General features: G+C 41.5%; 1 protein-coding gene across 2 annotated transcripts in view; it reads left to right on the forward strand.

Annotated features, from left to right (window-relative positions):
• LOC306821611 (uncharacterized protein) overlaps positions 1-25,034 on the forward strand; it is a 113,575-nt gene that overhangs the window by 85,931 nt on the left and 2,610 nt on the right. The window contains exons 7-12 of one of the 2 annotated variants that reach the window (XM_079340141.1): positions 48-154; positions 5,941-6,040; positions 13,000-13,062; positions 13,201-13,329; positions 13,453-13,520; positions 17,435-17,650. In XM_079340141.1, coding sequence (XP_079196267.1) covers positions 48-113 — 66 coding nt within the window. In that variant the 3' untranslated portion in view covers positions 114-154; positions 5,941-6,040; positions 13,000-13,062; ... (1 more) ...; positions 13,453-13,520; positions 17,435-17,650. The remainder of the gene's footprint in view (positions 1-47; positions 155-5,940; positions 6,041-12,999; positions 13,063-13,200; positions 13,330-13,452; positions 13,521-17,434; positions 17,651-25,034) is intronic. The other variant, XR_013778818.1, reaches the window with a different exon arrangement.

Here is a 25,034-nt window from a genome sequence, read left to right on the forward strand (position 1 = left end):
AGCTTCAATCCTCTGTGCGTACCCCTCTGCCCCCCTCTTGCTTGCAGGAGGAGGCGAAGAGGCAGAATGAAGAAAAGAATTCTGAGCTACAAGTGTGGAGAAAGACGGGGTGAAGACACAGGTGCAGAATGAAAAGTAAGCGCTGCAAAAAAAGGTCAGTGGCTTCCTATTGACCGAAGGCACATACAACCTCATATGAATACACAGATATATCCAACTTACTCTTTTCCTCAATAAGAGGTTAAGAATGGCCTCTACATGTAAGTGCTTATATGTCCCTCTGACTCTATGCCCTGTCTTTTGAAACAAGGAAGCTAGAGAAGGCTGGGAGTCTTGCGAGTCTTCAAACCTTGATCTTTTGACCTCCCTGTCTTGAAGGAAGCTGCAACTACGCAATATGTGATACATTTAAAGACGTGGGTCAAAAGCTATTTACTTTTGGAGTACCTAAATGAAAACATTCAATCTCTGCATCCTTGAAGGAAGAATGGTACGTTCACATACACCTTTCGAGTGTTTAGACAGAGGTCCAATATAATGCCAGGATGTGAAAGACGGGAGGTCACCCATTTAAGAGCAATCACTTTTTTTAACCTGCTTGACGTCGCTTTCTAAAGATGCACGTCCATGCATTTCACTCTTTCCTGCTTAAAATTTGATTTCCCTCAATGTCAATTCAATATTCTGATGCTCGTTGATGCCTGGAGTTCTTCCCAGCTTGTCAGTGTGCCTTTATATGTAAAAACAACCCTTATGTAGCCTCTGTACTATTTATTAGGCTCATGGATGCTATATATTATGAAGTTTGAAGAATCTATATGAGCGTTATCTCCATCCTACTTGACTCCCTAAGTTGATACTCCACTATTGCCCTCTCAACCGCCACACACCACTTCAATATTTCATCACTCTATTTACTTCTGCTTAACTTTTCCCCTTGCACTCTCTGTCCTAATATTGAAATATTCAAGGAAGCCTTCATGAGGAGGTCAAGTAACGGGAAGAGGCACTTAGTTTTGTTAAAGTTTTAGATGCCACTTGCAGTAGACACGAGGATGGTGTGTGTAGGAGGGGTCAGCATCTTTGACCATGACACTCGTGAAAACAAGAAAAAGGTACAGAGTGTGTCGCAGTCATGAACCGCCTTCTCCCACTGTTATGCCTCAACTCAGTGGTAATAAAGAAAAAAAAATGTGATGGAAAGTTTGAATCTGGAGTCTTGGTACGGATGGCACTCCATGTTTGCACTGCATGCAAAGAAATGAAAAGATTTCGAGACTGCAGCTGGAGGACAACATCTGACCCTCAAGACGTGTCAACAAGCATAACTTACACGCAGCGGCGCATTCAGAGACGAACACATGTGCAAAGACATACACTGACTTCTGTCACTATGATTCTCTCACTCAAAGAAAGAAGTCTGAAAGAAATTGGTTTATTGTGTTCCACTCTTTCTTAAGTTGTATCTAACACTATAGGACCACACTGACCTGTCCATTAAACAACTTCTCCAAGAAATCAACTTTTATTTGGGATTTAAAATGTAGATTTTCATCTTTTTTTTCCTGCCGTTTGTGACTTTCTATGTGTTTTTATGAAGTTTTTATTTATTATAAGTAAAAAGCAGATTTTTTTCATGAGGTGGCAATAGCTTGGGAGAACCTAAAGAGGTGGACTACCAAAATGTGTCCAACTGTAGTGTCTCTTGTTGGGCCAGAGGTGGTTAAGGTAGTCTTTAGGCCCTGAGCTGCATCGCCGCGTGTTAGGTGAGTAACTGTGCTGAGCACTGAGATGATGTGTTTTTACAGCACAGTCTTGCTGTGCTTTGGGATGGCAATAAACCACGGCCTTCAAAGCACAGCCAAGCGCCACTTACTGTTGAGTGCTTCTCTGGTGGTTGGACGAGATTACTCTCAAAACAAAGTGCGGACAGGTTGATTAATAGAAGGGTCTGCAGAGGTGCGTGCTGCAGTATATTTTCACACCCGGTGAACACTTGTTTATTTCATTCGCGTGGACTTTTATGGGGCGATCCTGTCACCGTATGAGTCTGTCAGTTCATAAAAATGATCCCCCTCTTTGTGTGTCTTTAAGTGAAAACTTATCAGAGCTGTTACGGATGTGTTTTTTTAATGTCAAGGTGGGCTCTATGACTTGAAAGTGCAACACAGTTCACTGGTCCATTTTAGTCCACAGTAGAATTAGGGTGGAAAACCTGGCTTTGCAACCTTTACTCCCCAACTTCTTAATGCTAGCATGAACAACATTAAAAAACAGTCCTTTGTTAATATTATTGCCTGATACTGCACTCTGTCTGCCATTACTGTTTATTATCAATCTGGTGTTTACTCTGGTCTTCTGGTTTTTTTTTTGGCCCAGCACTCTACTATACTGCCTTTGAGGGAGAGAGGGTTACGTTAGCTGAATCTGAGAATCTGACAAACCTTTAAGGAGATAGCCGCGTGGTGGGACCTTCAATCTAGATGAATTGACCTAGTCTACAGCAGCAATGACAAGTAAGCTCGAGGTTGATTGCAGTGGTGGAAAAGAGGGAGGGGAGCCAGTGGCAGTGTGCCGTGCGGTCACCCTCTCGTCACATCAGATCACAGGGTTCTAATTAACTCCAGCATCACATCAGGCTGCAATCAGCAGAACAACAGAGGAAATGAGATTTTTTTTTTCACCATGGTGTTGGAAAGCATAGCGTAAAAATGCATATGAGCCTTGTGTTTTTAATTAACATTTTGTGCTTAGGAAGCATGTTAACAGTATCCCTTAATGAGCTTTGTGGAAAACGAGACCCGCAGAGGACAAAGGGCAACGTCCCCCGTGTTTGCTGATGTGCTTTTCTTTATTCTAATGTAATGAGATTAGTAATCATTGTTTAACTCCTCATTCAATATAATCCCCATCCTCTACCATCGTTTCTGTGGACTAGGACATTAGCTGTGATAGAACAGGGCTTTTATTTAGTAGGCTGTTGAGTTGTGGAATGGAGATCTGTCTAGATTTGAATGTAGTTTACTGTGTGCATTTGTTGCTGTTGGAATTAGTACACAATGGCCTTGACATATTAATCCCAACACTTCTTTTCTGTGGTTTCAAGTGTATTTATATGCTGACATTTAGTGTATGCTCGCAGGCTAACTTTGCAGCAGTTGTTACAGAATAGGTGGAAATTCATATTTTTAAATCTTATTTGGGTGATTGTTTTGGACTTTAATCGACAGGCCAGCTTGATAGAGATGAGAAATTAAAGGAGGATGAATTTGGGGGATGATGTGCAGTAAAGGGCTGAGGCTGAGGTTTCAAACCCACGGCTTCTGAGAAGCGTACGACAGTGTGTGTAGAGAAAGATGTGGTCACAAGTTTGATATATTTGTGTTTTCTGGTGCTTGAAGACAACAACAAGAAGCTGAGAGTTTACGCAAGTTATGTGTAACTGTGTTGTGGAAGAAATATCTCCAGGGTCACCAATTAACCCTGAGAATTTTGTAATATCAGCAGCAGAAATGTTCATAATGCTGTCGAAAAATGTATCCAGTTCCTTTACTGAAGACAGTGATGTTGTTCCATAAATCCGACATCGTAATTCAAAAACTACTCATATTGTTTATTTGTTTATAAACCTGCATCACACTGCTGGTGCTGCATATCAGTATCTATGACCATGGCCTCCATCTGTTTTCATCAACATACCTGGCTCCTGGTTAAAGTGTTTTTTATCTCTGAAATTCAACCATTTATCATCCTTCATCATCTGACGCTGAAGTGTCTCTACCCTAACTGTCAGTGTCGGTGTTGATATAAAATATAAACTTTGTTCCATCCAAGAGAAAACGTTCTCACTAATTGAAAATGACTATTTTCTTGTCGCACATAACTCTTCCAATAATTGTTAAGTTTGAGAATTCATCTTGTCACATTACTTCCTGCAGCACTTGGTCCTTCGTAGACCTTCAAAGTTTTCCTCTTTCCTTCAAACGGCTTGCAGAGATTTTGGAGATTCTGTCAATTGCTGCTGGCTTCTTGCTGGTTTATTTATTCCCTCATGCATCTCTCTGACTGGTCAGTTATTTGTTTTCCACACTGTCCTTGTGTGTTATAAATGCGACAGGCCTGTCACTTTAATGCTGAGAGGATGTTTTGAGTTCCTTTAGAGATTTTTATTTATTTAATTTTGGTTAGAGCAGAGTGGTGAATAATGCATCTCAACCTGCTACATGCACTGTTTTTATCATTAGCATGCGGCCCGAGTTATCTGTAGAATACTTATGAGTACCGGTGAAATGTTTGTGATGTTATTTATTTATGTTTCTCCTTTCAATTATTCATTTGTTTATTTATTCATGGAAGAACTAACTGAAATTGGAAAATTCATTTTTGCTGAAGGGCACTTGGCCCCACTCTATTCCCTCCCTACACAAAAGGAGGAGGGGGAGGCACATCTTGTTAGTAATTGCTTTGTACGGTGTTTCCTTAGACTCACCAGAGGACGTCATTTTTTTTTACCCAGGCAGATGGGTCAGCTGACAGAAAAAAAAAGAGGAAAAAAAAGACAGGAAGTGAGACAAGGGAGTAGAGGCTAAGAGGTGGAAAGAGAGTCAGAGAGACAGAAGGAAGAGGCTAATTCTCTGGTCTTTCTTCAAAAAACTCAATTTATCAGGTTGGAGGACTATGCTAAGGTAACATGCAGTGATGGGTTAGGAAGTCTAATTTTCTGAACACCCAGACAGGACTCCACAGGTAGGACCTGAGGCAGAGGTTCAGACTGAGAATGAATATAATAAGATGTGATTGCCCTCGGTTGTATGCCTGTCTTCACGCTCTCCTGGCTCCTCTATGTTATTGTGTGCTCACTTCAATTTCACACTTGCACAAACATGCAGCAATTATTCCTGATAAGTGAATAATTGCAATTCACTGAATTTTTATTCTCCATTTACAGATTTGACATAAAGATGTAAAATCTGAACTCTGAGGGTCTGGATTTTTAGCATGAGAAGTGGTGTTGTATGTTTGTCGTCCAACCTGTGAGGACCAATAGGCTTTGGTGTGAACAATAAAAACAGTCTGTATGGTAATCTGACTGTTTTTTTTTTAAATCTCAGTAAACAGATATCTGCATTAAAGTGCAGCAATCCTCAAACACAGATCACAAATTTAGATTTGAGCGACAAATCTGCTTTATGATGTGTCACGATAGTCAATCAGCATTTAGATTCTTCTCCAATCTGAAACGCACCAGAAGTGACCGATCCGAAGGCCACTGAAAAAACAAGCATTCTAAAAGTTGCGTTCTCCTCCTCATGAAGTCAGACCCGATGAAGCTTGCATTTTTACTTTTTACAAATCTGCATCACCGCTAACTTTCGACACCTTAATGTGAGTAAATCACAAGACATCAGTTTTTCTTTCGGGCTCGTTTAGCTGAGGAAAGCCAGAGTGAAGCCCATCAGTAACTGTCATCTAATGTGGAACAGAGACTCGAGGAAAAATGCTGGACGGCCTAATGTCAGGGGATGTTGTGGACTAAGAAGTGACAGCATTTATGCTGTAGGCGTAAAAGCCGCACAGAAAAGGAAGTCGTTTAACGCTAACCGCTGCCTTCACAGGAATTACTGACAAATTGGCATTCATTCTTAAAGGCAGTCTTGCTAATCTCATCAATTAGATGACACATAGACAATAATTGCTGATGTTTTCTGAGATTGCAGAACTTTAATCGAGTGTTTGTGGGCAAGCATGCATTCATGTTTGTGGCATAGTGGCAGCGACTTTAGCCTTGAGTCACAAGCTGCTCAGAAAGCCAATTAGCAGGACACATTAAAGAGGAAAGCAATTGTTCACATACATCCGTAATAACCTTTGATCACTTATCACATGTTTGTTTCAACACTGTTGTATCTGTAAACTTTCTGTTGGTGTTTTCATGTGTAGCTGGCAGTGATGGAGTCTGCTGGAGGTGTTGATGATTGATGTGAGGAGTCTCCTGACTGGCCAGACACTAAAGAGGCAGAGATTATCTGCTCCATGAAAGGTACAGTTACATCACACATGTATCCATGAAGTCAGATTAGAAAACCTTTAAAACACATGTTCATACACCTACACATGTAAAACAACACTTTGTGTTGATTTTTCTCAGTTTCTGGGTTCTTATTGAGACACATCTCCTGTACAATCGAAATAAAATAATTTAATTGCAACAGAAGTAAAAGGTCTTTACTCTCTCCTGCTCACTCTGCCAATGAAAGGCGTCCAATCCAACCTTTACTATAGGGCCATACGTCTTCTGTCCCCCACTCGGTGGTTGAACGAACTACCAAAATCCTTTCAATTTGCATGGTGCCTTTGCACCTTTAGCTAAAGACCCAGTTCTTTCATTAACACCTTAAATACTGAACATACATGTGTATGATTTATGTCAGCGAGACCAGTCAGGAAACATACTTACTCTTCCAGAAAATCTAGAGAAACATTACTTTCCAAATTTATGTCAGGTAGTAAAGTAAAGTAAAGATCATTTTCTTAAAAAAAAAATAATAATAATAATAATCTGCCTAATGTGGATTAGGGGTGAGAGCTGCATGGGGTTCACAACAGAGTCAATTCAACGAAGAAAGATAACAATCAAAAGAGGAAAGTCTCTCAAATGCTTTGCAGAGCTGTCGTGAACTTTAAAGTTGTTCCTCACAAGAGTCCTTTAGCCATAAATGTAGCTACATAATCCACTTTTATAATGATGAAATGTACTCAGTCACTGTTTTGTGAGGACCATGAGCTTTAAGTCTACTGAATCCTTCAATATAGGATGCAACTGGAGTGGACCTCCTGAGGGTGGACAGGCGTGCCACGTTCTCTTATTCAAGGTGTCGACAAACAGTACGCAGCCATGGAAAGACAATTTGTATCATTTAATTAGAGCCTGCTTCTCTGTGCACAGTTCATTTATCGTAATCTCGTTAATGTACCTTGATTGTTTCATAATATCGTTTTTTTTAATTAGCAAAGATTGATTAAACTGCATTGATTTTGCATCCTTATTAAAACAAACCCCCCACTGCTCTGCTTCCTTATTTTTCATAATTAATGGTACAGTGTGCGGCTGTGGGAGGCACCAGTTACACAGTTTGTAATCAAAGATGGAAAGGATTGAATTATTTATTGTGCGGGCTGTCAAACAGTATTACATTTACAGACGTTTTATGAGTTTTTTTAGACGTGTTGTGCCATGTGAGGTGATAGATGCATATATGAGGAAATGTTGCTGACTTAAAGCACCACAAGATGAGAGATTAAGCTGAGCTCACATGTTTTGTTTTGTCTCTGAGTTTAGATCAAGCCCACAAATACCGGCCGACACAACCACCCAGTGATGACCTTGTCTGTTTTGCCCCCTGCATGGAGACACGTGCATGCATACTTGTGCCTTCTGGTACAGAATCTCATTCCAAACCTTGTGCTCTTTTTTAATTTTGATTGATGACTCTGTTTATCTTCGGAATAACAATCCTCTGATATCCCCCAAAAACCTTGTAGGCAACCTCTCTCTCTCTGTATCTCTCTCTCTGTCTCTCTCTCTCTCTCTCTGTCTCTCTCTCTCTCTCTCTCTCTCTCTCCAAGTATGAAAATGATATTAGAAACAAAATGAGATTTGAAATTTTTTGTTTGACAAGCAGCTTGATGAAAGTGTTTCATAGCCGGGCTTGATCCATTGAAATTTTATGCTAATAATACTGCTGGCCAAGCAATCTAGTGGGAAATTAATCAGGGTGCAGGATGGATAGGTGGAGAGGAGAGGAAAGAAGGAGAGAGAGGAAGGTAGGTTGCTTCGTAAACACCCCCCCCCCCCTTCATTCCCTCTCCCTGGCTCTGAATCTCATCAGAAATAGCCATGGGGTGTTGTCTATGTGATGTGGTAGGGAGAGAAATTGGGAGTTAGAAAATTACTCTGCAGCTTAGGACTGATTGATGCAGTAATGTATGCAGTAATGTATGCAGCCATGCAGCGTGCTGCCGTATTACGGATTAGACCTCTCTCGTCGGCAGGCTGTCCCCTCCTACATTAGAGACGACACACACATTTAGAAACAGATACGCACACCTCTTTAGCCATTTCTGTTCTCTTGTTATTATTCTATTTATCCTGTTCAGCATTTGGTGCTGTCTTTGCTCCATGTATTATTTCCTTTTTCCACTTTGTGTGGGGGTTTTTTTTGTGTATCTAAGGGCTGATTCAACAGACAGCCTCAGTGTGTTTGTTCTTTCCTCGGTCCTGTCACACACACACACACACACACACACATATGCACTCCTCTTCTCTCTTTATTTATTCTCTTCCTTCCTAAACCCTAGGACTTATCATTACACTGAGTCACTAATGAAGTCATTATCAGATTTCACTCGTTTAAAACAACACAATTAGTGCACAGGCCTTAATGATGTTTGCAAGTTAAATGCAAACTAATCGTTTTTTCCCCCATTTCTCTATCTCATTTCCTCCTTCCTGGCTTCCCCGCTCGGTTGGAATAAAGAGAGTAAATGAATCCCTAAAGTGTTTGTTGCAGTGGGTGTGTTTGTGGGCACACATTCTTCAACCGTGTTACAAGTTTGTGTGATTTATTATTTTTACCCCAAGAGACATCTGTAACATTGTTTCTTATTTTTGTTATGTATCATCAGCCAGAGGAAAAAATAATATTATCCAGTCTGGGATATTGTACTCCGGAGTCTGATAATCTAATGTACACCAGAGCTGGTGTCATTAAAGTGCCACTGGAACTGTAGGGAGATGGTAGGTAAACATCTGTCTTTGAATCCCCACAGATGCTCAGGCTCCATCCCACCCCACTACCCCAACATAAACGCACACACATGCAAGATCAAAACACCCAAACTGTTTTGCTCTGTGCTGGAGCTAGTGCTGTTGCTGTTGGAGCAGTGTCGCAAGCAAGAGGGAGCAGGGAGAAAGTGACTGGGTGGTAGCACAACACCCATTGGCTTTACTGCTTGGCTAGTAGGTTATCAAATGTTGCTTAGTGCATAGTTAGTGCATGTGCCTAAATACTGTTTTTGTCCGAGATTTAGCTTCATTATCCTTCTTTTGAACTTTTAGGAGCGCTGCTGTTCACTAACAGGTGGTTGTTAACAGTACTGAGGTAGAGATGGGTGGGGTTTGAATGTTAGTAAATGTGGGGAAGAATCGACCCCCAGGTGTTGTTAGCATCAGTGAATTAAATTGTGATGCTTTTGCAATGTTTTGACTTGGTTGTCAGCCTTTTTACACAATGTTACTAATTCTTAGAACACATGAGCTTCTTTTTCAGTCTACTGTCAGCCAATCAACGACTTGCACACACTTTAGCATTTTTTTATATACACACACAGTTTATCATAAAGCTCCACTAAGTGCTTCAGCTGATTCTAATAGATAGCATTTCAGGCATAGCAGCACTACACTTGGGAACGAAAATGCTGGACAGTAAAAAGAGCAGCCGCTTTCTTGACTCTCCACAGAAAATTCTTTAGAAGCGGGGAGATACATTCAGGACGGAGGTTTGTTGTCATAAAAAGCCCTTGAAACCCTTGAACTACGTTTTTTCAGTAGGTGGAAAAGATGAATTGATGTTTTGAGAAGTGGAAAACGGTATTTCGGTTTGTGCTTGTGTGTAAATGTGTCTTAGGGATGCTCAAGCCAGCTAAATTGTTCCTACATAATGTAAGCACAGATTCTGAGGACTTTTCAACTGTGTCAGAAATGTTGCACATACAAATGCCTGCGCAGAGACAAAGAGGAGAGATCATCTCAGAGCACTGCTAGACTAAAGTGGAAAGTCATGCTGAGACAGAGATGTGCATGTGATGAATAATGGGTGTTGGTGCTCAGTGGAGACCAGGAGTAAAGGTGGCTAAAGGTCTGATGGGGGAGCTCACCCCCATCTGTGACTGAAGTGTGGAGGCGTTGCTTCCTGCACACTTACTTTCACACTCATTTTCTACTCGGCCATGAGAACAGTCAATAGACACTACAAATCCCAGAGTACTTGCTGCTGCTCATCCAAACCCAGCTCTCCGTCTAAGAATCAAACACATCTCCCTCTTACGATAGATCTCCATTAGCAGTCCCGAACCTTTAAATCACACACAGAGATATGTGTGTCACACATGCAACGCTGACAATTAAACAGTTGTATGCACTCTGAGTTACAACCCATGGCCTGTATGTTTTATTACAGTACATGTCCGTGTTCTTCGCTGTGTTTTACTCAACTTTCAATTTAGAAAGTTGTGTTTCTAAAGCACGCATCAGTCTGGTGTGTGCTGTTGAAACACAGCTGCAAAAAGTTCCTCTGATGCTCCAACACTTTGTCTGATGTCTCCTTTGTCATATCTTTCATTTTCATTTAAGTACGTTTATGCTGCTTAGAAAAAAAAAACTAAAGCTCAAACTCAAGCCAACATCATGTAATGTAAACTTATGTAATTGTAGTGACTTTACAAAGTCTTCCCAAGAATTGAATATGATACAATAAAGTATTTTGGAGTACCTCATGATAATAAAAAATATATATTTTATCAGTTAAGTTATGAAACATAAACAAATAATGATTTCTTCCTTTCTGGGTTCAAGGGGCCAACAGTGTTTATTTCTGTTTAATCCTTACACGGTTAACTCTAGATTCCTCTGATATTCTCAATTAAATAGAAATAAATAAGTCTTTGAAAGATCGGGGAGAGAATTTAGAACATTCTTTGTAAGAAGAATCAATTTTTTTTTTACCAAAAAGAAAAGAAGAAAAAAATTTAACTGTTGATTTTTGGGGGTGGAAAAGGGAGTAAAGAGTCAGGATATGATGTGTGGATCTTTGTTCATCGACGCTACCACTGATTCTGAATCCAAGCCTCGATACGAACTGAAATAACTGTTGATATGGTGTAGAGCTGTTTTTAAGTTAACATATTTAATTAAACAAGCGGGGAACAGAGGAAGCAAAAAAAAAATACTCTCAAGCTTTTCAGCAGTTACTTTCACGGAACCCAAACTGCTTCATGAAAAAAGTCCTCATATTAAAAACGACCCTTCTTGTGATATTGTTTTAACAGTGAGTCCATGTTTCTTTGCACTCTTAGTTTTGGATCAATGTGTTACACTTCACCATAAATGAACCACCGCACAGATAAGCTGTTATAAGAAAGAAATATTGAAAGGAACATTTAAAAAAAAGAAGAGGGTTAATTGGATGTCGGTATAAAACATGCTGCTTGATGAATAGGCTACTGTCTGCTACTGAGAAATGTAAAGAGGCCAAGCGGATCAAACCGATGTATTAAGAAAAAATCTCAAATCTTCTTTAGAACACTCCCCAGTCACCACTGCACAGTGTTGTTCTGTGGGAAACACAATATGTGAGGAAAGCTTATATAAACTTGAAACATACAACAACCTAGCATACTCTATATATTGAAACATGCATATCAGCTGTTTATTAGTGAGAGAGGACTTTTATTTATTGCCTGATAATGAATAACCAATAGCATTTGTGTATTTTATTGCTGTTAAATGAAGGTTATAGGTCATAGGTTATACTGTATAGTCCTTGATCAATATAGCCGGAATTCTGGAATGTTTGCCGGCTAGATTGGCCGTCAAAAAACAATCCAGCGTAAACTCCGGTCACAACACAACCTTTTTAACATGAACTACTGATAATGTACCTCATCGGGCCGGAAAGGAGGTGAGTGCCCATCATCGGGCGGACCCTCGGCATGTAAAGTCCATACCCACAGCAGTGACTAATTGTTTGTTATGTCAGTGCTTGTCTTGCCCGTTTGCCTTTAATGGAGTGTAGTGTGGTGATCCATCAGGATGTCGAGCAAGCCCCGTGTCAGTTGAAGTGGCTGTGTGTCACTGGAGTGAGCGTGCCGTGCAGATGTGATTTACTGCCCTGCTTGTTGCACAGCGTTGTGCCTCGCCTCTAACCCACGCAACGCAGCCCACTCCTCTCCACTAGCCTTCTCCCCTTTCCTCTCCTCTCTCCTCAGATTGATGGCCTGTGCAACTTGCTCATGACACTCGCCATCTTCTGGCAACCTTTTAGTGCTTCTTTATAGATGGTTAGCACACCTCATTTGGCTATTTATACATCTATAAGTGGCCATGAAATATAGATTTGTCTTGATGGGTGTCAACATCGGCGCTATGGAAGCAGAGCTCAGTGACACCTCGTTATTTTAATGGTGTGAGAGGAAGCGGCCCTATGGCAGGAGTCATTTTCAAACGTGGCTAAATTACACTGTTTTTTTGTTGTTGTTGTTTTTTTCAATTGAATGTTTGCACTCATATTTTAGTCAAAGCAAAATATATATTTCTTGCAGTGTGTGTTTGATACTGAGAAATGGATATATGGAAGAAGGTAACTAGGAACTTCCTGCCCCTCCTTGTCTCACAGCCACATGAACATACTTAAAACCACACATTTGAATGCAGAGGTGGTTCAGAGTGAGAAGAACCCTTAACAGTAACATGATGTGTGACCTGTCATCCACAGATGCGCATACACATATTTCACGCCATTCACAGGCAAGGTCTCCGAGGTAATTAGGTGTTGGCACCCACTCAGTGCGATGTGCTGGTTAATTGAATAGTTAACACATCAGAGGCAGGCCTGTGCTGATTGGAGGTGACACCTGTCAGGAAGCAGGTCTCTACCAACCCAGGACATTTCCTGCGCTGCCTGATACATATGTCATCTTTGTGGAAATACCAAATTAAGGGCAGGAAGCTGAGTGAGAGCAGTGCAGCAGGTGTTGAGATAGCTCGGGGGCGGATGAAGGCAGGTGCTTCTCTGCTCTGTCCTTCAAGAGGATTTGTAAAGCTCTGGGCACCTTTCCTTACTTCACCTCAGGCCATTTCAATGGTTATGTGACAGAATAGTGACAGGGTTGTGTGTTTGTGTGTAAGTGCAAGGGAGTGTGTGTGTGTGCTCTCTCCCTCAGGCCCTCGAGCGGTGTGCCCAAGGCATCAAGGAGTGGAGTATGCATGGTGCAGAGGTGTGTCAGGTGAGTGGAGATGTCCAGGCTTCACCACCTCAAAGATGGCCTTCTGAGTTATAGACCCGCATTTGTAAAAACAGTTTATTGAAATACTGCATATTCCAACACACAACAAGTTGTCTACATTGTAAACATTGTCTTCAGGCAGCGCAGACGGAGGTCCTGTTAGGGGCAGATGCAGTCAGCAGGACAAACCTGCTCAGGAGCAAAGGGGTCAACACACTGGGGCAAGACCTGGAGGCTGTTAGCAGCAAAACCACCGAGAGGAAGCAGGTACCAGCAGAGAAATATACTTGCACTACATTAACAAGCCATTACCTTTATATGAATCAAACAATTAAACTCAAACCCTATGATCACTTACAGTAAACTGTTTGTCTGGTGACTTTACAACAGTGCAGAGAAAAAGGATTGAGCCACTGCAGGGATGAAGCAGCTCGATGAAGACGTCCGGGATGACCGAGGTAAATCGCTGCAGTTTGTCTCTCACTCTGATCGAGTATTGTCAAGCCATTCTCCATGCTTCTTTTGGAAATTGAAAACCTTAAAAGACAGCTTGTTGGTCCGGCATAGTACTAGTGTGACACATCACATATTATCTATTGGCTCTCCCTCTACTGTCACTCCTCAACGTCACATGGGGCAAATATGTCTGGGTTTGGGGGTTTTTTTTGGTCCTCCGTCAGCTTTTTGCTCATATGTCCGTTTTCTTGTTTCTAAATTGAGAAGGAATGGAAATTACAAAATGGCATTGTGAAAAGGTGGAACCCCTCCTCCTCCCCCCTAAAAAAAACAGTGACATTGACTGAAACTGTGTAAGTCAGTGGTGCAGGAAAAAGAAGGGGAGTGACAGTGACAGGCTTTGTCAGGTCAGCTAGCCTCCAGTGCTGGCTTTAATGTATTGCATGAGACAGTCACCTGAGTGTGTGATGTGGCAGCTGCCTCAGCCACTCACCTGCAAGGAAATTGTCCATCAATTCTCAGCCCTGGGCCTTTTGTGTGATGCAAACTCCTTACCTGCACAACATACCATCGTAAAATGCATATTAAAAATTATCTAACAGAGGGATGCACATAAAGAAATAGGAAGTGTAAATGAAGGGAAAGAATTAGAATCCTCGGTAAAAAGTTTCAAATTTCAAGGCCAGAGGCGTCTTTGCACCCAGACCATTAGCTACTAAGCTTAAGGTAGTCCTACATTGGAGGGTTTTAAGCTTTAACTTACACACATTTGTATCTCATTCTGTTGTTATGGTATCATTGTGATACAGTATACATTATTTTCACAAGGTAGCCATTTTGAAAAAACACAAGGGATTCAGCTCATTGTGAGCAGTGTAAAGCACACAGCTGCACCTCTTAGATCCACATGAAATAGCTGACAGGTGTGTTAGCACTATATGTGTCCTGGTGTCTTGTATCCTCTACCCTACATCCCAATTCTCTTGTGTGGGCCATGCGCTCAATAGGAGGATCATTTCAGGTCGGGGCCCTTGTGTGAAATCAGATGTTTAACTGGCCAGCTGAAGTGGGAAGGGAGCATCTTAACCAGCACCTTGCCAAAGGTCTCATGTTCACTCAGCCACTGGGTCTGCTGTGAGAACACCCGCCACCTGCCAATAGGCATTAGGGAGGATTTAGTAATTAAGTGATAGGCTGAGGACTAAATTGGGTGTTTGTGGGCTGGCGAGCCACCCCAAGGTCCCTACAGCCATGCAGATAGGGGATTCTAATTGCCAGGAATATTGATCAGCCTGGCCAGGGGGTAGCACAGGGAATTCACAAGCCATCGATTAGCTGCTACAGCACCTCACTCGTCAATGGAAAAGGGAGGTGAACATTGGAAAGGCTTCAGGCTTTTCCCACAGTATCCCTAACCACCAGCAGCTCTTGACATTCACAGTGGGTGACACATCATGTTGTGGTGAAAGCACTATCCAATCATCTTGATGCATCCTCCTCCATATCCCAAAGCAACTCATAGGCGGACCAGCGGTGAAACTGGGACTAGAGAAAGTGTCATCTTCCACCCAGCCAAAATGTTCTCCCCTGTTTTCCACTTTTTCCTTTTCCCGACCTCTCATCTCCCTGAGTTTGTAAGAGCTCTGACCTATGGCTCTTGTCCTGGTTAATGTCGGAGAGAGGAAGGGGGCAGAGCTCCACCGCCCTCTGATATTTAATTAGTTGCTTCACCTGGCAGTAAAGAGGCCGTGCTCAGCACTCTTTCACACACACAGTGAGCCAGTGTCTGGTTGCTGAGAACTGACTTGTTGACAGTTTAAATGATGCTTTGTGATTTTTTTTTAAATTTTGTTTTGTGTCTTGTATTTTATTTTTTATTGTGAGTTTTTGTTTTTACATGTCTTGGCCAGGACTCCGTTTTTTATCTCAATGGGAATATTCCTGGTAAACTATAAGGTTAATAAAAATAAATAAATTTGAAATCTTACAAACCTATTTCAACTGGCATAATAAATGACTCCCTCCAATGTAGACATTTAGCTACAGCATGTAGATATCTTGGCAACAGTTGAATACACACCTACTCTACATGCAAACAATTTACCAACACTTAAAATAAAAGTTTGATTGTGTATAAAAACTCAAAAGCTGACATAGATTTGGATGAATGCACCTCACCATGACCTCATATTGCTTATGTGAAGAGATCATTTTTCTCATGCAGAAATTTTGTTTGCATCAAAGACACCTATGAAAGAACACATGTAACATACTTTGAGAGTGTGCAGGTGTGTGTGTGTGCCTGTATTCTGATAGAACACTGGAGAGTGACGGTAAATATTGGGAGGAGGAATTTGTGAGGTCTAAAAAATGTACATAGTCATCTATAAGGGTCAGGAGTTGGTTTTTTTTTGCTGTCTCAAATGCTGTTTATTTAAGTTGAGTTGAAATGAATTGCAGAAACAGTGTGAAGGTTTGCTGCACAGCAGTCTCTAACCTAAGTCATTTGGAGCCTATTACAAAACATCAATATATTGATTGAAGTAAGTGTCTCAGTGTACTGCTCTGTAAACACACAATGTGGTTCAATGTGCATGTTTTATCTGCTTGAATCTTATCAGGATTTAAATCTTTTCATCTTAAGTTCACTTAATCAGCGTTTGAGCCGAAGAATAAACCCTACCCATATCTGTTTGGTAAATTCACAGCAACACAACTTAAGATAGCGACTCACGTGGAAATGAAGGTGACACTTGCTGTATTTTAGATCTTCTACTGGCTCACAGCCAGCTTAGAAATGTAAATGCTCATAGTTTTGCAAAACGGATTGAATGAGAAATGTCCACAATGGGTGAAGTCTGTGGCTTTTGTGCCGACTCTAACATCAAACTGAAGCCTGCCTCATGTAGCATAAAAAAGCAGGATCAACATGTCAGAGAGAAATTCAATATAAGGTTGATAAAGAATAAGTCCAGGTCAAAACAGAGTTCCAAAAAAACCCAAAAATCATTCAACTTTTCTCCTATGCTCTCAAACTGTGTTGTTGGAATTATCTTTCATTCACAATCATATATTATTTAAGTAGACCCCCTGCTGGTTTTCTTACCAATTTAATTATGTTTATTGACCAGCGGACATGTTTATGATATCCTCAGTGATATTTGTGTTAGTGACATTATGGAGAGTATTTTAGAGCCCGTAGCTTTGAACATGTTCTTCAATATGACTTGAACAAAGTGGTTTTGTTGGGTCTAAGTTTTTTAGTCGTGTAGTTTGAAAATGTACACAGTTTTTATATAAAATAGAAACATAATCACACTTCTGTGTATTTTATTTTGGTATTTCTTACTTTTAGCAGCACATCGTTGTAAAAAAAAAAAAAAGCATCAGAACCAAATTCATGTCGCCATAGGAGCATATGCACTGTGTGAATTCCAAGGTCATCTTGTCATCTCCTTATTGGGGGGGGAGGTGTTCCCTCCCATACTTGCTTTCTGATTGAAACCTAGCTACACCGTTTATACAACGACCAGAAGTCACCCTCCAGCCATACTCATAAATTGAATTAGTTTCAGTCTGAATTTGTGTTTCAAAACTAGTAATTATTCTTTAACCCCAGAGGAAGCCAAGAGAAATGAGTCAGATCTTCACAAGTCATGAAATTTGACGATCTACGATTCTACACCAACCAAAGGGACACAAGCCTGAAGCACAGCAATTTACCAACCATTCATCTGTTAGCAAATTAAATCACAGCACATTTGACATCTTTAAGAAAGTTAGATAAATCTGATGAAAAAGTTTCCTTCTCAATTACCATCTGAAATTAATCTCCTTAATCCCAATTTGATCTCTTTCATGCATATAAGGGATATCTTTCATCTGCCTACCTGTGTGTTTTAAATCTCCACTACAGAGCTAAGATGGGACGTGACTGTCAAACTTACTTCTACGTGAAACAAGCATGCAGCTTGATGAGATAGGGATCTGATTAGAAGAGATGAGTACAGAGGGGCGTAACTGGCAGCCGTCCATTATCTTTCTCTGGAGCTGGTCGAGGACGCTAAGCACTCCAGAGGGGTGTGATGGAACTGCAAAGCTAACCAGAGGCCGGGATGGTTCAGCTTCAGCGGTATAAAGCTTATCTCCTTTTTGAATATTCATTGAAGGTAATTTGTTTAAATGTTTCTAAATTACTACGACCTTAGTGTAAGACTGGTCTGCACCACAAACCAGTCCCCAAAAAACACTCAGAAAACAGGATGAGAAAATGCATTCTGAAGGGGCTGTTTCAACTATCAGACAATGTACTTGTAGAAGCTATTCCGAGGTGTCATGAGGCGGCTCTGGCAGTTTCCAACAATCACAGCGTTTTGTTGCGCTGACGTTTCCTTCTATCTGTCTGTAGGTCACAATATCTTAAGAATTCCTGGAGGAATTGATATTTTACCCAAATATCCATTTGCAGGATAAACTGACGACATAAGAATTTGATGGCTCAAGGTCACTGTGACCTCACAGGACGAACATTTGAGGATAACAAATGTTTTACTTTTTTGATGACACTTACATCCAACTAATAAAATGTTATCCTCACGATGAAACACATTTATGGCGTGTTACTGCTTCTCATATCGTCATAACTATTTTTCTAATAAACTTACAGCAGAACGAAACGAGTGCCCAACACAGCCAAGTTAAAAATTCTATCTATACATCTTTTCATGGATCACAATCAAAATTGTTGCTTCCAAAGGTTTACAAGTCTGTGCGTCAATCTAAATGCTCTATCCTCTCAGAGAGTGAGAGGCAGTGATTATCGTTAATTTGATTGTTTGCAGAGGTACAGAATAGTGAGTCTGTGATTCTTGTTTCCTCTAATTGGTCAGCAGACACCCGTTTTTAGATTATATCCCATATGCAGCAGGAGAGTTTCCAGATCTCCTAGAGAAGTCCAGCAGTAGAGGACTAAGCCCAAAAAAAGAAATGACCAGACTACAGACCACTAACAAACACTTAATTGGTTAAAGACTTAAAATATACACTTTCTGTGGCCCCAAACTTCCCCCTGCTTCACAGCAGCTATAACCATTGTGGATAGGTAACAGGCCTAGTTATCCACCAGCTCTTCCCTCTTTAAGCTGCACTTTGACCAGCTGATGCTTTACAAGCCCCGAGCAACCCTGTGATGTAGGCTCTCTATAATGGGAAGAAAAAATGAGTTTCATCTCCTTTCTCAACAGTGGATTTTTAGTTTAAGTTAGCCAGAGCAGAGAAGGGGCACAGTGCTAGCTCCTTCACCGAGCATTGTGGTCATTAGTGTTGACCACGCAGCCTTTTCTCAAGGAAAGCTGTAACCTCCTGAGGTCACACTCTTCACTAATTGAACACTACAAGCAAGATCAGATTCTGTTGTCAAGAAAAGGGGAGACTGGTATCTTTGCCCTTTTCTGTGTATTCCTAAAGCTGATTAGATAGCAAGGCCTTTTTTTCTGTTTCTTTCTTTTTTTCTTTTTTTTGGGGGGGAGGGGGGGTTGCAGAAGTATTATGATGTTTTCTGACATCACTAGCTTGTTTTTATGTTCTTGTTTGTTTGTTTGTTTGTTTGTTTGTTTTGCTTATTGCAGCCAATCTCAGACCTTACAAATACAGACCTCTTGTTTTAATTTTTTACTGGTTATATATTTGATTTGTACTGAAGCGCCTAGCATACATATTGTTACTTGCTCTCTGCCATTCAATGCCATTCCTTTTATTGATTTTTGTGACTGTGCCTGCATGATTGCATGCATGTATACTGCTGTGTAAATGTGTGTGTGCATGTGTGCTGACTGTTCGACCAAGAGCACATCTCTGGCTCATCTCGGAGGCCTGGCGTCAGCCTCCTTAAGTGCTGTCAGTGTCACATGGTAACAGCAGCACTGCAGCCTCTTAATTGGTTTAGGGAAAGTATCCTTGTCATTTTGCGGTCAGTAAACTCCGCCAGAGAAAATGAAGTCCAAGCTGCTGCCACCTCCTCAACCCCCACACTGCTGGCCTAACAAAAAAGTAATGATTATGTGCAGTGTGTATTTGTGCGTTTCGCTGTCTCTTTTCCCTTTTTGCTTTTAAAAATAATTGCTGTTGGTTGTGTGGCTGCATCAGAGGAAGGGCATTAATGATTCTCACTGGCCGCGAGGAAATGCTGCGCTGCAGAGGGCGGGAGGAGAGCAACTCATTTTCTCGAACTAAACGTGTGAGCAAGTGTGTCTCTGTGTGTGCGCATTTGTGCCTGAATATATTTGTGTTCGGTTATTTATTTTTAGTAGTTTCACTCACTTTGTCGTGCAGCACATTTTGTATGAAGCCTACAATAACTGCTTCTGCGGTGTGTATATATGTGTACCATGTGGACTTAAGAGGAGGATTGAGTCTCTGTGTGTGTGTGTGTGTGTGTGTGTGTGTGTGTGTACAGTATATGTGCATGGCTGTCCTTTTGCATAGATTAGCTGCTGAATGCTGCAAGAGGATGATCAGACTGGGAGCACACCAGGGTTGCTCTGCGATCACACAGGGATTATGGGGGATATGGAGCTGTAGTGCATTCCAGGGCCGCCTCCAGTTGGGCTCATCTCCGTCACGCTCCCCTCACACACACCACTTTAATTGCCTTTGCTTCTTTCATTACTTTTATTGCCTCTCCTCTGCATTGCGTGCTCCCCGGGCTTGTGGAAAGGTCATTGTGATGGTGGTGGTGGTGTGCTCATAGCCTTCGTCTGACTGGCAGGAAATGGCTGTGGGGCTGATGCTGGAGAAACGCCTGACACAACAAGGTAGCCACTAACAGGCTGTGCACTGGGTTGTTGGGTTTTTTTTCGGGGTTTTTTTCTCACCTTGTATGATTATAATTTTTTTTCCCAAAAGAAGTTAGTGAAGTAAGACTGCTGTGGAATTATCTTTCTGAATGCCACCAAAAGTGGGATGTCTTGAAATAGCAGTCACAATGGTGGAGATATGAATAGAAAAACTTAATTTGGCAAGCTATGTGCACACAGTGAGTTATTTTTTTTTTTTTCAAATGTTCTCATTAGCTGACAAAAGGAGGAGCCATACAGGTTGTGTTTGTGGCTTTGGCAGTGTCCTGGCTTGCGAGGAAATGGCAAGCTGACTGTCTTTGGAAGTCAGAAAGCCTTATTGCATCGGCTGTGTAAATCGCTTGGGAAAATAGTTTAATGGACGATTTAGTGATTTATCGTTTGAATTTTCATATAGTTCAGTTTGTCATCCTTTTACAATTAAGTTAGTTATTGCAAACATCTTCACAGTCCTGTGCATACAGAGACTTTAGCATGTTGGAGGGGAGTGTTTTGTACAGCTGAGAAAAGGCTGAGTGTCATAACTTACACTGACTTAAAGCTATCCCAGGTAAAAAAAAAAAAAAAAAAAAACTCTAGCGTCTTACGTTGTATTTGTCTCCTAAATTTCTCCTTGTTTGTGATTGACTCTATGTTTTATTTTTGGCATTACACTCCAAGCTTGTGTTTCTGTAGATGTATACCTATTTAATACATGTACAGCTTACTATCTCTGTCTTCTCATCTCCTCTATTCACGTCTAAGATGGAGGTTCAATTCAGACAGCCCTTGAGTCCAAAAGATACTTTTCAGTGTCAACAAGTTGGACCTGGATGTAAGTACGGATGTAATTCACATCAGACTACTGCTGGGGCCTCAAAGCACTTGCACAATAATTGGTTTCCATCCCAACAATAGCTAATGCACATTTTATCATTTCCCTACATAGCTGCAGGCACAAATGAAAAACTGGCACAGAAAATAAAAAGCAAAGCAGGAAGATCATCCATCTCTGCTGAGAAAGAGAAAGTGGACAGAGAAGAGTTGTATGTAATGTGCCTTACTCTCAAATTAAACAGTGTGTGAAATGCTTTTTGTTTGTGTGTGCAGTTTTTTGTTTACTATAAAGACACACATGAATCCACCTCAAGGAAGGCCTGGAAGCACAGCAAATTGAGGTCAGGAGATTTAAAGCTGAGGTTGTTGGGAAGAGGATTAAAGAGGAGAAGATGCAGGTATACACAGAGAGAAGAAAATATTTACATATTTCAAAACTAAGTCTTTCTGAGCGATCTTTCTTTAAAAAAGGGCAACTTCGTGAAGTTCATGTTTGAGCATAATTAATACACTATACGTTTGCTGAAAATATGTGAATGTGTATTTTGATTATAGCTCGAGTCATATACAGTATAAGAGTGTGCTTTTATGATAATTCCAAAACAATCTTTGTTTAGCTTCACTGTATTCTTCGTGTGATATTTTCAATAAACTGTATAATAAAATGTATAAATAAATTATACATGTATGTATATATAAACTCTACTTTTTTGTGCAACTATGTCTGAACATTTCTTATAATAGACACTTGTGGTTTATGTGTTTATAACTCATCTTCTCATGTGCCTCACCACTCCCACAACCCAAGAGGACCCTGTGTGGTCCAAACTGGTCAGCATTGTTTCCTGATTGTTTGTTTTTACAATAGAAGCCCGGGTTGATTAGAAGCACTAATATACTATATGCGTCCTCTCTCTGACTTCTTGTTGTCTGCACTGACTCCAGAGACAGTGTCTTTGGCAAAGCAGTGAGCTCTCAGAGCGTGAGTGAGTCTGGAGTGGCTCATCTGAAACACGGGTCAATACAGACACTTTACCACCAGCACATCACAGACAGCATCAGTGAGAAGCAAAGCTGCTGCAAAACTCCTGAGATTTTTATTGGCTCTCGTGTTTATTTTTTGATGTTTTTGGGATTAGCATATGCTTCAGTGTAATTTGTGAGTAATGGTCTGTGTTTTCTGGCTGGGAAATCAGCAGCCTGAGAGTTCTGGACAGGCTAAGCGTCCATATGGGAAGTCTACTGACACCCCCACCACCCTCCCCAGGTTATGCCTCTGGGTCTTTCATCTAATGCAGTCCCAGCACATTTCTCTCTTCACCTCACAGAGTAGAGTTTCACCTTTACATACAACCATGTTTAGCACTCTTCTCCTTCTACACCCAGCATGACCCCCACTGTAATCTGCCCCACTCCAGCCAACTTGTGTCACTCCCCACCTGTGTGGCCCGGTCTCGACTGATGGCTAAAGCTTGTTAACACCGAAGACACATTTGTGCAGTTAGCTGGCAAATGTTGGGGGTGGAAAGGGAGTCAGTGATCAAAGGACATGTTGCAGAAGATGAAGAAGCCTCACGTCGCCAGCACATTTTGAGCCTCTGGAGTAGGCAAACTTTTCAACCCCACGACCCAAGGACGTCCTCACCTCTGGCCAGACAGACACATAAGTGTATCGTTGTTGTGAGTGTTCACATCCAGCCCCTTTTAAGTTAGTGTGTCAGTAAAGCATCACCATGGAAACGTTTTTTTCTAAATAAAACATGGACTTCTGGTGTCACTTGAAGGAGGGCTATTTGTTGTCCTGCCTCAGAGGCCATCTCATTTTTCTCAGCCAATGCCACCTTCCCAGAAGGTAAGCCAGATTTGTGCTACCTGGCATTTACCTGCAACACATTTCTATCTGATATCCTCCCAGATTCGGAGGAGGGATATTGGGGCAGATTGAAGGGATAAGTTCTGGTGGTGGAAGGATTGCATGAGAGTGAGAGCTGGGTGATAAAGACGTGAACCCAATCTACTGTGTGTTGACTCTACTGATTAGGGGGCTTGTGCTGAGAAGAGCCTCCCTGTCCCCTCATTCCTTCTGTTTACTTTTAGCTCCACCAACCCATCTCAATACAGGAATCCCTGCAACCAACATGCCCTCCTCACCTTCCCTTCTCAGCTTTATCCATATGACCATCATCAATGGAAGCACAAGTGCTCCTTATCCAGTCCAATTACAAAATGTTATCTTAACAAGGAATATGAAGGGTTTGGTCCATCAGTGAAAGTGAAATTAGCAGCCTGATAGGTTGTCAAACAGCTCTTTGTGTGTGTATTTGTTGAACCCAGTGGAGCACTGATGATGCAAACTCAGCCCATCAAAGGCTGAGGGGTGAATGCAGCTAATGGTTTGAGACTTTCAAAAAGCCTGCAGGGAGCCCAGAGTAAAGAGGTGGGCTGAAAGCAAACTACAGATCTGGGGAATAATAATAAATAGACAAATAAGTGGATGGAATGGCATGGAGAAGCTGGGGAAATAGCACAAATATTCTCACGCTGCACGTTTGTTTATTTATGGCGTCTGAAGGCCCCGTCTGGTTGTCGGCTGGGGGCTAGTGGAGCACGCAGCACAGCCTTTCCCCCCTTCTCAGAGCTCAGCTCCCCAGCTTTCATTAAGTGTCATTACTAGTACTTTCAGAAAGCTGGCCGGGCTGAGACCTGACATCCCCTCTGCAGATAGTTTGCCATGCATATGGATGGATTTCTGATCCCTCTCATCCACCACTGAGGAGGGGGAATTAGGCCAGCCAGAAGGATAGCAGGGGGCTTAAAGGGTACGTCCATATCTGACTTTAATGGCAAAGATGGAGCTGCAATTGAGGGACGGTGATCATGTTTGGTTTGTTGTTGGGTGCATGTCAGTCAGGTTACACACAGTGTTAGTGTCCACTTAAGATTTTCTATGTTGGGACCATGCAGGTCGTATACATGTATGCATATACATTAAAATGTGTTGAATTGTCTGGGGAAGGAATTTTTTTTATCTTTTTCAAACAGTTGTACATCATAACCACAAAGCCATTTTTAATGTGCATCTCTAGCAGCATGGCATTCATTAGCAATTTGCTCTTCTACTTCACTCACTTTGAGAATGTCCTCTGATTGATGGGGGAGGGGGGGGTTGTGTTTATTTGTATATCATGGAATGAAATATTCATATTGTACACTTTCCCAAGCAGAAGTTATCCAGATTCGGTGTAAATGGTACTTGCGATTAGATTTTCACAGCAGATTGCCGTTATTAAAGCAAAAAAGCCAACTCCTTTGAGCAGTCATCTTCCTGGGAGGCAATCTATTTCTCTTTCACGGAGCCAGAGTGCTGGACTGGGCTCTTAATGCACTGAAGCAAAAGTGCTTCGGTCCGCAACCTTTCACGCCTTCAGCTCTCCTTTATGTGATTGAATAGTTAATAACTATGAGTCGCCTTTGAAAGCTCCGTGCCGTCGGTCCTTCTGAGGCACTTCTCTTTTTTTGTTGTGTGTTTGGCTGCTGTACCTGCCCATTCCTCAGTCTGCCTGCATGTCTACTTGCCCCAAATGCCAAGTCGACTGATAGCCTACCTCTTCTCCACCAAGCCCCTCTTACTTTCATCTTTGTCTCTCGCCTGACTTGCTGCTTGTGTGTCTGACTGTCTGGCTGTCTTAGTCCGTACATCAGAATTTTTGAGGGTGAGGGATCAGCTTTTTCATCTTGTATTTCCTCTTTTTCTTTTAAAAACATTCAAACACACACACACACACACACACAAACTCGCTGGCTCACACAGCTCATTAGCCCATCCCACGCTCACAGCTCTGGCAG

This window comes from Symphodus melops (genome assembly GCF_947650265.1).
Source record: "Symphodus melops genome assembly, chromosome: 3".
Classification (NCBI taxonomy): domain Eukaryota; kingdom Metazoa; phylum Chordata; class Actinopteri; order Labriformes; family Labridae; genus Symphodus; species Symphodus melops.